This window comes from Lissotriton vulgaris, chromosome 5 (genome assembly GCF_964263255.1).
Source record: "Lissotriton vulgaris chromosome 5, aLisVul1.2, whole genome shotgun sequence".
Taxonomy (NCBI): domain Eukaryota; kingdom Metazoa; phylum Chordata; class Amphibia; order Caudata; family Salamandridae; genus Lissotriton; species Lissotriton vulgaris.
Genome location: NC_141693.1, coordinates 5,521,320 through 5,534,076, shown reverse-complemented (window position 1 = coordinate 5,534,076; position 12,757 = coordinate 5,521,320). Strand labels below are relative to the sequence as shown.

The 12,757-nt window shown below is 47.3% G+C and overlaps 2 protein-coding genes and 1 non-coding gene across 5 annotated transcripts in view; 2 read left to right on the top strand and 1 right to left on the bottom strand.

The window, feature by feature from the left end:
- VPS52 (VPS52 subunit of GARP complex) overlaps window positions 1-4,703 on the bottom strand; it is a 58,897-nt gene extending 54,194 nt beyond the window's left edge. The window contains exons 1-3 of the mRNA XM_086920631.1: window positions 4,542-4,703; window positions 1,813-1,903; window positions 1,669-1,721 (exon numbers count right to left, since the gene is read on the bottom strand). Of these exons, the coding sequence (XP_086776757.1) occupies window positions 1,669-1,721; window positions 1,813-1,903; window positions 4,542-4,637 (240 nt within the window). The 5' untranslated portion in view covers window positions 4,638-4,703. The remainder of the gene's footprint in view (window positions 1-1,668; window positions 1,722-1,812; window positions 1,904-4,541) is intronic.
- Window positions 4,704-4,792: 89 nt separating this feature from the next.
- On the top strand, window positions 4,793-12,359 carry RPS18 (ribosomal protein S18). 3 transcript variants are annotated; one of them, XM_086920632.1, is made up of 7 exons: window positions 4,887-4,907; window positions 7,036-7,131; window positions 7,963-8,061; window positions 9,007-9,093; window positions 11,383-11,484; window positions 11,795-11,886; window positions 12,249-12,359. In XM_086920632.1, the coding sequence occupies exons 1-7, from the start codon at window positions 4,905-4,907 to the stop codon at window positions 12,322-12,324; spliced, it is 555 nt and encodes a 184-aa protein (XP_086776758.1). In that variant the 5' UTR covers window positions 4,887-4,904; the 3' UTR covers window positions 12,325-12,359. The 3 variants fall into 3 exon arrangements, with proteins under 3 accessions (XP_086776760.1, XP_086776758.1, XP_086776759.1); XM_086920634.1 differs by lacking the exon at window positions 7,036-7,131 and having other exon boundaries at window positions 4,793-4,907; XM_086920633.1 differs by lacking the exons at window positions 4,887-4,907; window positions 7,036-7,131 and adding an exon at window positions 4,970-5,538.
- LOC147709966 (small nucleolar RNA SNORD94) lies at window positions 8,184-8,321 on the top strand. Its single transcript, XR_015296203.1, has one exon. It is a non-coding gene; the product is annotated as a small nucleolar RNA SNORD94 (small nucleolar RNA).
- Window positions 12,360-12,757: the final 398 nt, after the last annotated feature.

The following is a 12,757-nucleotide window of genomic DNA, read 5'->3' as shown; positions in this document are numbered from 1 at the left end:
GGTTTACAATGAAACAACATCAACCAATGCATATCCAGCAACACAACTGCTGAAAGGTTAACAATGAAACAACATCAACCAATGCATATCCAGCAACACAACTGCTGAGATGTTTACAATGAAACAACATCAACCAATGCATATCCAGCAACACAACTGCTAAGAGGTTTACAATGAAACAACATCAACCAATGCATATCCAGCAACACAACTGCTAAGAGGTTACAATGAAACAACATCAACCAATGCATATCCAGCAACACAACTGCTGAGAGGTTAACAATGAAACAACATCAACCAATGCATATCCAGCAACACAACTGCTGAGAGGTTAACAATGAAACAACATCAACCAATGCATATCCAGCAACACAGCTGCTGAGAGGTTTACAATGAAACAACATCAACCAATGCATATCCAGCAACACAACTGCTAAGAGGTTACAATGAAACAACATCAACCAATGCATATCCAGCAACACAACTGCTGAGAGGTTAACAATGAAACAACATCAACCAATGCATATCCAGCAACACAACTGCTAAGAGGTTACAATGAAACAACATCAACCAATGCATATCCAGCAACACAACTGCTAAGAGGTTACAATGAAACAACATCAACCAATGCATATCCAGCAACACAACTGCTGAGAGGTTAACAATGAAACAACATCAACCAATGCATATCCAGCAACACAACTGCTGAGAGGTTTAATCAATGAAACAACATCAACCAATGCATATCCAGCAACACAGCTGCTGAGAGGTTTACAATGAAACAACATCAACCAATGCATATCCAGCAACACAACTGCTAAGAGGTTACAATGAAACAACATCAACCAATGCATATCCAGCAACACAACTGCTGAGAGGTTAACAATGAAACAACATCAACCAATGCATATCCAGCAACACAACTGCTAAGAGGTTACAATGAAACAACATCAACCAATGCATATCCAGCAACACAACTACTGAGAGGTTTAATCAATGAAACAACATCAACCAATGCATATCCAGCAACACAACTGCTAAGAGGTTACAATGAAACAACATCAACCAATGCCTTTCCAGCAACATAACTGCTGAGAGAGGTTATCAATGAAACACCACCAAACAAAACACAACCAAACACAGCACAGCAGCAACCAAAGGGCATTCAACAACAGCCACCAAGAGACGGATTCACAACGACCACAGCTTACAATCAGCAGCACACCCAAGACTGACAACAGGAACTGCAACGCCAAGATGAGCAGATCCAACAACACAATCACTGAGAACGATAGCAATGAAGCAAGGTACTACCACTGAAAGGGACACCAACACCATCAACTCAAACATATCCAACATTGACACCAACACAGCCAAGATTTAGTGATACTAATGGCACCAACATCAACGCAGGAACAGTCAAAGTTCAGTGACTGAGAGGAATACCAGTGATAACAGTGTTAACCACATAACTTTCATTAGTAACACACCTATCAAGAGTAAAAGCAACAATTGCAAAACTAACCAAAGCACATCAAGCAACAACATCCATAAACAACACAACCAAAAATAAGATACTAACAAAAAACAAATCCTGTGCAACAACATGTGTCCAATGGTCTTAAATGTGAGCACGTCCAGTGCTCGGCTCGGAGAGGGAGCACCTACCGTTTTTAAGGCTTCTTTTACCAGTGCATCCTCCAGGTTCTCCTGAATGTGAACTGTTCATGAAAAGAAAGCAGGCAGTTCAGAGGTCAGACCATCACAAACCCAAAGAGGCTTCATAACTAACTCAACATAGAAAGAACTCACTGTCCACTTCGTCCAGAATGAACTCATCCGACGTGAGGTCCAGGTCCCCCAGATTCAGCTGTAAGGGGTCCTCGCCTAAGTCTCCCAGCACCTGCAGAGATGTACAAAGGAAGGTAATCAGGTAATATACGCCACATTTGGTGTACTCTCTTTCAGCCTCAACATTAGAAACGGAATATGAGCCCTGAGGGAGGCACAGCAGACCATGCACTTTCACGCGTAGCTCCAAGATAAAGGAGCTCAATCCTGGCCTACATCAAGCAAAGACCAGACATTCTTGTATTTCGGAAGTACTTGAAAACAGATCTCTTCAGGCTTTACCCCCTAATTCTTCCCATCTGAAATTCCTTCTTTACACAAAGATATTCTTTCTGTAATGGTCTCAGCTCCTTAAGTTATCTGTAAAGCACTCCAGCGCCTTGTGGCCAGGTCCGCGCTACAGAAATATGTGAAATACATCAAAAATACAACTCCCTCAATTCCATTAAGCATAAAACAAAGATCCTTCTCTGAGAAAGAATATGGGCACAGCCTGGATCTATTGAAACTGGTCGTACAGCATGTATTCCATTTCCAAGCTTCCTGTCCAAAGACCAAACTGCTGAGCGAAAAACATAGTCAGGAATAGGCCTTCACTCTCCCCTAATCGCTACCACTGTCTTCACAGCTTTCCCCACAACAAAGGATTATGGCCTGGTATATAATCCTGCTACAAAGGACTTTCTCTTAAGGGGGTCTCTCTAAATAGCTGCCTTTTTAATCTAGATTAACAATAATACAAAAAAATACAAACCCTTATTAGATAATGTGTGCAACGTGGCTAGGAGAGCGACAATAGACCTTCCGTTCCCCACTTTGTGTGTCATAGTTTTAAAAGCTACTCGCCAGCTTATTCAAAGCAATCTGCCGCTGAGGTTTTTAATAGCTTTAAATGGCCTGTTGAAATGGAGACTCTGTCTATGCTTTGTAAACTGCCCCAAATCCAGTCTGATACATGTTCTTACTGGATAACACCTGGGCATATACTCAATCTACAAAAGGTATCAGAAACGAGGGGAGGGGCGCGCTTGCCCAGGGGGTGAGCTTTCACCAGGAAGTCTTTCTTACAGTTCACAAACCAGTTGGCTTCTTTGCTGGGGCAGTCAATGAGATCTATAAACTGACCCCAAAGCAAGGGCTTTAACAATAAAGACATCAACTCCATCGGAACTACTTATAGGGTTTGAGATTTCTCAGTGGGTTCACGACTCAGTGCATAATCCGCAGCTCAACCCAGTTAACACCAACAGTCAGAAGCAATTATTTTAAATTGTGATGACCTATCAATCATCAGGATGTTTCGCACCAAACAGACAGTGACTTGAGTTCTTTATTAAATACAAAAATGGAGACTCTGCTCAGACCCTGACTCTGGTCCTGAGACTCCTGCCAATGGAAGAGACAGCGGTCACAGATGTGGCACTCGCACAAGACAAAGACTGAGACTGCTCTCAAAGGCGTGCCGCTGATACTAGCCCGTGAACAGTGCTCCATCTTGCGATATTCTTTTAGTGGACTTTCTCCTTTCAATGCGCAGTTCCTCCTGGTAGCTGCTGCTGTCCCCGTTGATGCTGCTGACTCAGAGGTCAGGAGTTTGAGGCCTTCCTCGACTTGCAGGTTCCTGCCTGTGCCGCATCCCTGGTGGTCTAATGGCAGAGCGTCACTCCTCTGCTGTCAGAGCTGCCCTTCTGTCTCTTTTTCTGATTTTTCTGTCTGTTTCTGCTTTTCTCTTTTTACAATTTTCTGCATCTGCCTTTTGGCTTTGTATATCTTTCCCTGTTCCATTTTCTGCCTGTTTTCCCCTATGCAGCGATCCCTGCTGCCCGCCCCCCTCCAGTGTCCCTTCCCGCTCCAGCATTTTCTCACTTCCCAGTTGTCCAGCCCCCTCCGGCAGCACTACTTAACACCTTCGCTGCTAGGTGTTTTCCCCTCCTGTGCTGAAGAATGCAGGATGTCAGTGTTTCATGACGAGCTCAGCTCGTCATCAGCACAGCTCAACCGTGCATCATGACGAGCTGAGCTCGTCATGAGCATGGAAAGGGTTAATGGTGGCTGCTGTGTGTAGGAAAGTGCCCACTTTTGCAAGGTTGCCATGCCTACAGCCACTGTCTCTGGTACAGGTCAGCCACTCCGCTAGCAGGGTGCACTATACCATTGGTGAGGGTACAGGGGCATGAGCCCTGTACCACTACAGTGCCAAAGTCTATTCTTGTGCATTGTAAGGGCAGTAAACCATAAAGAGTATATGGTCTGGGAGTTTGTCATTACGAACTCCAAAGCACCATAATGATTTTACTGAAAACTCAGAAGTTTGATATCAAACTGCTCAGCACATTAAACCCACACTGATGCCAGTGTGGGATTCAATGAAAAATACACTCAGAGCATCTTAGAGATGCCCGCTGAAAAACGACCTAACTCTAGTGTCCTGGCTGAGTGGCTCCTCGCCCCAGCTGCCACCACCAGACATGTTTCTGGACCCCTTGGTCGAGCGCCTTCAGCTCTGGGGGGGCGGGGGGGGTCCTCATCACCTGCAGACTCAGAGGTCAGGTGACACCCATGGCTGAAGGTCTGCGGGGGTCAGTGGGGCTCAAAGCGCCTATGGATCCCATCCCGGAATCGGCGCCCCTATACACTCAGCCCGTGAACCGCTGCGACAAACCCCCGTGGGTCTGAGCGCACACACTCACCGCCCCGTTGTCCGCCTCCTCGGGGGCCCGAAGCCCCAGAACCTCCATCTTGTGGGGGCGGTGACTGAGGTGAACGCTCTTCCGCCAACCGCCCATGACAGTGTAAACAGCTGTCAGATGAGTGACTTCCGCCAACCGAAGGCGTCACCTCCGCCATTACATCCGTCTATTCCGCCCACCACTGTTGTCATTTCCGTCACAACTAACTGCGCCCGGAACCATTCTACTGTTCCCCCAGACTGTGTTCCAGTCGGATGTAAAAAGCCGCGTCCCACCACACCGGAAGTGTCTCCGGTGCTATAAAGTGGCTCGCGCGTCACTTCCGCTTTCTCTTACAGAGGGAACCAGACAGCCCCTGCAGCCATGGTGAGCACCTAGAAGTAGTATCTGTTCCCATCCGCGCCGGAGGAGCGTCGGGGCTTGCGGGGGAAGGGCTGGGCGGGGAGTGGGGGTGCGGGGCTGTGTTAGTGCCGCGCGGCTGGTCGAAGAGGGACGATGGGGCGGGCAGACAGGCGTTGGACTGGGCAGAGGTGCACCCTGTGGCTGTCCGAGCGGCCTGTCCTGTGACGGACCCTCTCTGACCCCCTGCAGGCGTCCGCTGGATGAGTCCTCGGTGTGTGTTACCGCTGTCCCGGTCCGAGCTCCGCCAGGGCCCGCTTGGCCTCGAGTGGGCTCCTCTTCAGCGGTGACACTACCGAGGAGCCTAGGTCTGCCCCGCCGGTCGGGCCCGCCCGGGGTCCAGTGTGCCTCGCCTGCACGGGGCTCCGGTGCTCAGGTGGCCTTGCCCCGGTGTGATCTGTGGGTGGAAGGCCGGGAGCGCGGGTTCTCGGTCAGATCCCGCTTCAGATGCGTCTTCTACGGGTGTCCTCGGTGCAGGCAGCAGCCCTGCACCGACTCATCCGCACTCATGCCGTACCGGTTGGGTCAGTGGAGAGCTGGGCTCGTTGACTCCCTCCCCAGGCCATTGCTGCCGGTTCTGATATGCTGCTCCTTAAATGTGAGTTCAGGGAGCTCCACATGTCTCCTAAGGACTGACTTTGTTGCAGCAACCATCCCAGGCCGCGTACTTGTATTGCATCTTTTATATAGAAATTAGTACTCCTATGTCGGGTGCAGAGGCACTTCCTACATAACAGGCAAAGGTGTGTGATTAGAAAGACTATTGTTTTGTTTAATGCTGTGTGGTAAGAATGTGTTTATATGTTGTCCACCTGAGCAGGCTTAGACTGGTGGAACACAAGGTTAATACATTTGCTAGGATGGCCTCAACTATCATTCCATGTCTGATAGAAGTTGTGAGATGTCAAAAGGCTGTTATAGTATGTAACTAGGTGGGACCCTCAGAAGTGAACTTAAGTCCTCTATTAGCCAACGGTTTGTGGCAGATCTCTTAAGTTCAATGCATTTTCAGGTGGTGTGGATGGCTTATTTGCTGTGGATTGGTATAGTAGTGGGTATTGACATGGCCTATAGCAGTTTTGTTTAATGGGAGTAAAAGATTATTACTGTGTAGTCGGAGTGAACTACATTTAACATGTCCGACCTCTGACTGATATGGTATGTTGTATACATTGTAGTTGCATTTAGCAATTACCCCATAAGAGGTATTGTAGTAGTTTACGTAGGGTAACTTGCTGATCCAGAACACATGGATAAGGATTTCTTTTTGCTTGTAGTTTTGCTCTCTTAAGGGAACCGTATCTTGCACTTACTCCAATTTGTATGCAATATACTTATACTAGGCATGTTTGATCTTTAGTTGAAACGGTGATACGTGAGTTAGTTGGCAGTGCTAATAGATCAGCTACAGGTGGTTAGGTATTTCATTATTTAGGTATGGCATTTACAGGTGAAGTGTTCTTTGAAATGAGGTGTGAAATTTGTAGGAGTACAAGAATGGAGTTTAAGCCAACATGCTGGCTTCTTAAAGTAGCCTGTGTTCAAAGAGGAGACATGCACACACTGAAAAGAGAGGCTTAATTTGGGTGAAAGGGGGAGTTTGCATTAGAGTTAAGTTAGTTTTACTGAAGGTTATTTAGTTATATAATGGAAGATTCTTGAAGTGCATGCAAAACTGTAGAAAAGCAGCCTTATTTGCATGTGTTGGAATAATGTAGTGCACGAGAACAGCAGTGTGTGCACACATCACCGTCACCTGCAGATAAAGACTTTAAAGCGAATATGGCTTCAGTTTCTCATAAATCAGATAGGGAAAAAGCAAATAAGGAATGCTGTACTTTAAATGTTTGTGCTTGATCTTCCACTTTCCGTCTGGTGATCTGGGTGGGATAGAGGATAAGTCTGTTAATTTATGTAAAGTAATGCTTCGCAGGGCACATAGCACTTGGCTGTCTCCAGTCTGAAGCACTCACCACAGTAACTTTGTGGCTTTGGGTCAATCTGTGGGTGTAAATTGCTCATGGCAGTATGTGTATTTCTGCGTTACAACACGCATCAGACTCCTTTCTGCTGTACTGTGTTTTGAATGGACGAGCTCATATCCGTTGAAGAGCCAGGTCCTGCGTCCCTTTCTGAATTACGTGAGGGTGATGTTCCGAAGTGCAGGGAGAGGTCATTCCAGGACTTGATGGTGAGGTAGGAGAATGAGCATCTTAAACTGTTGGTTAAACGGATGTGAGCAGTTAAGGCAGAGCCCTGGTGGCTGGATATTTGGTGGAAGTTCAGATGGTGGTGGATGTATGCTGGTCCATGGTTGTCGCGGGTCTTGTGACCTGGAGAAGTAGGCTGTGTTGAGGAATACGTTCCAATAACTATATCAGGGGTATCCAAGGTTAGGTGGATGCTCCTCGGGGCTGGGGGGCATGCACTGATCCTCCCCATGCAAATTGTGCATGGTTACCAAAGTGTGGGATCTCACCATAGGTTACTGCTGTAGTGGACCCGCTATGTGCTTCACAATGTCATGGGCTTGGATTTAGACGGAGGCAGGTTATGCACCCATGGACTCCCACGTGCAGTACATAACTCCAGATCACGGACTTGTGCAGATGTAGTGAGTTGCAGAAGTAGGACTAAGCATAGTAGACCTGCAAGAGACTGCACAGCTGGATGTTTTGGAAATAAAGCTACCTTACCTAACTCTTTTCTTGTTGCTTGAAGGGGTTGGAGTTTAGGACTCGTGTACATGTGTGCAACTCTCATTGGGGGAGACAAACTTCTGCAATGGTTAAGGCTGATAAATTAAAATTTAAAGCATCTGGATAGGTTTGCTTCAGTGTGGGGAGTATGCCCGAGTTCCCTTCTGATGTGCTTAAAGCTGCTGTGAAACGCTATGTATAAAGTATGCATGTTTGGGCATGATACAGTAGGCACTCTTGCAAATGTTCTAACTGTATAGAAAATCATGGTGCTCTGGGAAGTGTTGCTGCAGTCACTTTATGGCATTGTTTATTTCTTGCAGTCTCTGGTAATTCCCGAAAAGTTCCAGCACATTTTGCGTGTTCTTAACACCAACATTGATGGGCGGAGGAAGATTGCGTTCGCCATCACAGCCATCAAGGTATGTAACCGTTAATCAGTGCCACCAATGTCTGTCCACTCCCTATGCACGCTGGTCACGTCCTTTCTCTAACATGTTTACCATATTGTCCTGTCTACTGCTTACCGTACCAAAGACCTGGGCTGGCAATGATGATTGGCGCAGGGGTACTTACCTCAGCTGGATAATGGGAGCTGAGTGCAGGCTGTATCTTCAGAATGGCTGGCATGTAGTTGGCCTCTGATGGCAGTTTGCATGAGAAAGTCGCCCGTCTGAGCCCCCTCGAGCGGTTCTAAACCTTACTTTTCACTACTTCAAAGGACCATGGCCTAAGCAGTTGCTACGATTTGGCCCTCAAAACTGTGTGCAACTTCAGAACATGTATAGATTGAGCAGATGTACAAGTAATGAATCACAACTTTAATATTAATAAAATGATGAACTTTTCAAAATGCTGTCTTCCTCAAAGATTAAAAATGTTTTAGTTTGACGCATCACTTTTATTTGTGCTCAATGCATGCCCCTTTTTGTCCACGCATACTTGTGCTGAGGATACTAACTTTTTTCTCAGTGCTCTTATTGGTTTTTGTAAAGAATACAGTACATTACCCCACCCCCGTCTGACAACCACAAGTTAAGAAACTTCCCTACTGTATGGGTGTTTGGGAAAGGCTCTACGTAGAGTAGCTAACCTCAGAGCTGCACCTTCCAGTAACTTTAACTATGCCATCTTTGTGTTTGCACCATAGAAACTTTTCACTATCCTGGCTGCTACTTGTTAAAGTATTACTAATCTCTGTACATATTGGTGCCTGGCCATATGAAACAGTGGCATAAGCACTAAACTCTGTTAGAATCTATTTTCGATGTTCTCGAATTGCAGAAAGTTAAACGCTCCGTCCTTTGCTGCTTGCTTTGCGCTGAGAATTAATGTCTATTGTATTACATTTGTTTCTCCTGCCTTAGGGTGTTGGAAGGCGCTATGCACATGTAGTGCTGAGGAAGGCTGATATCGACTTGAGCAAGAGGGCCGGAGAGCTCACAGAGGATGAGGTGAGCAAGGAGCCTTTCTACTGTAATAACACCCCCCCCCTTGTGCTCATTTTCATTTAACTTTTATCTTGCACAAGTTCGAAACAAGACAGTTAAATCTACACTGAATGTGTGTAAGTTGTCTGTATGTTACCATCTCGCAGCCTATTTAGTCTTGCGTAGCGTGAACATGACTTAAGAGGATTTCGGGGCGCTTTATTCGGTTGAGAGAGAAACTGGTATGGTCGATAATAAACAATAACAGTACAAGTAGCAGTACCCTTGTTGGGGTTAAGAACTCTCACTAGTCCAGCATAGCACTGTATAAATGATCAGGGTGAGAAACGGGTAAGGCAGACAAACAACCAATCAATCATAACACTTGTATAGCGCGCTACTCACCCGGAAGGGTCTCAAGGCGCTTGGGGGAGGGGGGCCGCTACTGCTCGAACAGCCAGGTCTTGAGTTGTCTCCTGAAGGCGAGGTGGTCCTGGGTCTGCCGAAGGTGGATGGGGAGGGAGTTCCATGTCTTGGCCGACAGGTAGGAGAAGGATCTGCCTCCGGCGGTGGTTCTTAGGATGCGTGGTGTGGCGAGGGCGAGGCTAGCGGATCGTAGCTGGCGTGTGGAAGGTCAGGTGGTTGTTGAGGTACTTGGGGCCCAGGTTGTGAAGAGACTTGTGGGTGAGGGGCCTGAACGTGATCCTCTTGTTGACGGGGAGCCAGTGCAGGTTCCTCAGGTGGCCAGAGATGTGGCTGCGTCGAGGGATGTCTAGGATGAGTCGGGTGGAGGCGTTCAGTTCAGTGTCTGGTCAGAGGTTGCAGTTGAACAAATCTGGTGTTCACAGGAGAAGCCGCCTTTGGGAGTGAATGCAGGCAGGTCCTCCGGGATTTTTGAGGTTGCTGGCTGCAGGGCGCACCAGGATTTCACAGGAGCAGGTTCGAGGAGAGACTGGCCGGTAGGGCTGGGGAAAAGTCAGTGGGCGTCATCCATGTCAGCTCTGCATGGCTCTTCGGTCGTTATCTATCTTGTCGTTTCTGGCTCGGAGGAAGCAAAGTTCAGGGTGCCCCTCTAAATTCTAGATTTAGGTGTGTTACAGGTAAGTAGAGGGCAGGGACACCCCTATTTCACTATCCAGTGGGAGGTGGCATGAGCCTGTCCCTGGTTGGCTGCGTCCACCCATCCTCAAGATGGCAGAGACTGTTATGCTTCACCTTGCTTCCCCGCCTGATGGGTGGATTTGGAAGAGGTGGGCACACCTCCCGCACTTGTTTTGCCCACCCAAAGTGGCGGTCAGAACCAGTGGTGACCAGTTGCTGAAAGCAGGAAGTGGTCTAGGGAGCAGCTTCCCGTTCATGAACCCTGCCCATCCTGGGGGAGGAGGCTTGGCACCTCGTCCCAGGATTTGCATTGTTTCAGGCTCCCAAGGGCAGCAGGATGTCGACCCAGGGGTCCAGAAACATATCTGTTGGTGGCAGCCTAAGCAGCCACTCGGTCTGGTCACTAGAAGTTGGTCTAGTTTCAGGGGGCATCTCTAAGATGCCCTCTATTGTGCATTTTACAATAAATCCCACACTGGCATCAGTGTGGGTTTAATGTGCTGAGAAGTTTGATACCAAACTTCCCAGTTTTCAGTGTAGCAATCATGGTTTTGTGGAGTTCATAATGACCAACTCCCAGCACCATATAGTCTTAATGGCAGCACCTCATTTACAATGCCTAAGAATGGACTTGGTACTGTGTCCATCCACTGTTTTTTGTTGCGCCAAACTGTAGGCCATCAAAAATGGGTCCCACTGATTCAGTACTAGAGATTCACATGTGTGCCGCACATACATGCGCTCAACATACACTAAGGTCCTCAGGAGGCTTCTGCGTGCTCTTGACAGCTGAGCTTTACACAAGGACTATCAGGAGAAAAGGTTCTGATCCTAGTGAATGTGTGCCAGCGCCACCAGGTTGTGACCCTACCACTATATGCCCCTTCCCCCTCACCCACGAGCATGACTGCTTCCCTATTGCACACAGGTGCTTGCTGTACGTGTGGTTTCTTTTCAGACTCCATAGTGCTTTCTTTTCCATGGACTACTATCCAATTGTGCAATCTTTTGAGATGTGCTGATTTTGATTGTATGCCTTATCTTCCTGTTACCCACTCTTTTTTTTGACTCTGCTGTCTCCATTGAGTTGCTTTCTCACAGAAGCTGGCAATTTCTTGCCTCTCCCGGGTCTTGTTTGTCTTCCCCTGGGGCCACCTGTTCCTTGACATGCCTCTCGCTTCCCAGTCTCATGGTTTCCTTGTCCCTTTGCAGGTGGAGCGTGTTATCACCATAATGCAGAATCCCCGCCAGTACAAAATTCCTGATTGGTTCCTCAACAGGCAGAAGGACATTAAGGATGGAAAGTACAGCCAGGTGTGTATGTGGCTTGGGTGCTGGGGACTCGTGCATGGTTGGCAGCCTGTAGGTGTTCCTCCTCTAATTGCCCTACTTGGAAGCAAGAAGCCAATGCTCTTATCTCTGCATTTGACTATAGGGGTAGGAAACACTTCATAGACTTTTGGCCTTTCATGTGCCCAATGCTGCCCACTGTCTCCTCCATTCTCCAACTCTTTGGTCTATTATCCCCCACGTGAAAGGAATTCCTCTTCGGTGTTCCATAGCTTTTTGGGGAGCATCCCCCTGCTGAAGACTAACCATTGTTCCTCTGCCTTCTCTCCTGCAGGTTCTTGCCAACGGCCTTGATAACAAACTCCGTGAAGATCTGGAGCGTCTGAAGAAGATCCGTGCTCACAGGGGACTGCGCCACTTCTGGGGGTACGTGCATGTTATGGCTTGTGCTCCCATTTTAATTGAGGTGTCTACTGTAGGTCTTGGGGCTACACTAGAATTCTGCATAGCCACATAAAATTCTATACTTTTTTTTTAAAGGAAATTTACTTAGTTATTTTTCCATAAATTGTGTTGGACAGCATCCCATGACAAATGCTGACGCCATAACATCTGTATCAGTGGCTTGTCATTAGGGTATTTGATAGTGTTGTCATGAAAGTTGGCAGTAGTAAAATGAGTGGTTCCTGCTAAGGTGTTTCATCTGGTATGGGATGTAAGCGTGTTTTGGTTGACTTGTAAATTATTTGTGTGGGTTTATTTCTGAACTGCTGCTCACTTTCTTACAGCCTGCGTGTGCGAGGCCAGCACACAAAGACCACCGGACGAAGAGGCCGAACCGTGGGTGTGTCCAAGAAGAAATAAATCCACATTGCTTTTCAATAAACACTTCAAAAAGATCCGACCTGCCTCCCTGTGCCTTGAGTTGTATGTTAACTGGCCTGTGAGTTGTTTGCTGCTTTTAAAGTGTTTTATGCAGCACTTCAGCTGTTCACGATGTGGGGTTGGCCAAGAGGTGATGAAGCGAATGAGTTGCCTGTGAATAGAATGATGGTCTTCAAAATGGTGCTGGCCGGCATTGCACTGTGGTAGAATATGCTCTATACAAGTGATAAAAGGAAAGCATGTGAGATCCATCTTGCTGGATTCTGACCTGGCCATCCTGTCAAAGGGATAAAGACTGCTAAAGCTTTCAGCGCCCCAGTCATCAATATTGGGATTTCAAGAGTGGCAAGTTGTGTGCTCGAAGAGTCATGGGTCGCTTCAGGGTGCAGACACTGGACACTCCAGGGTCTTC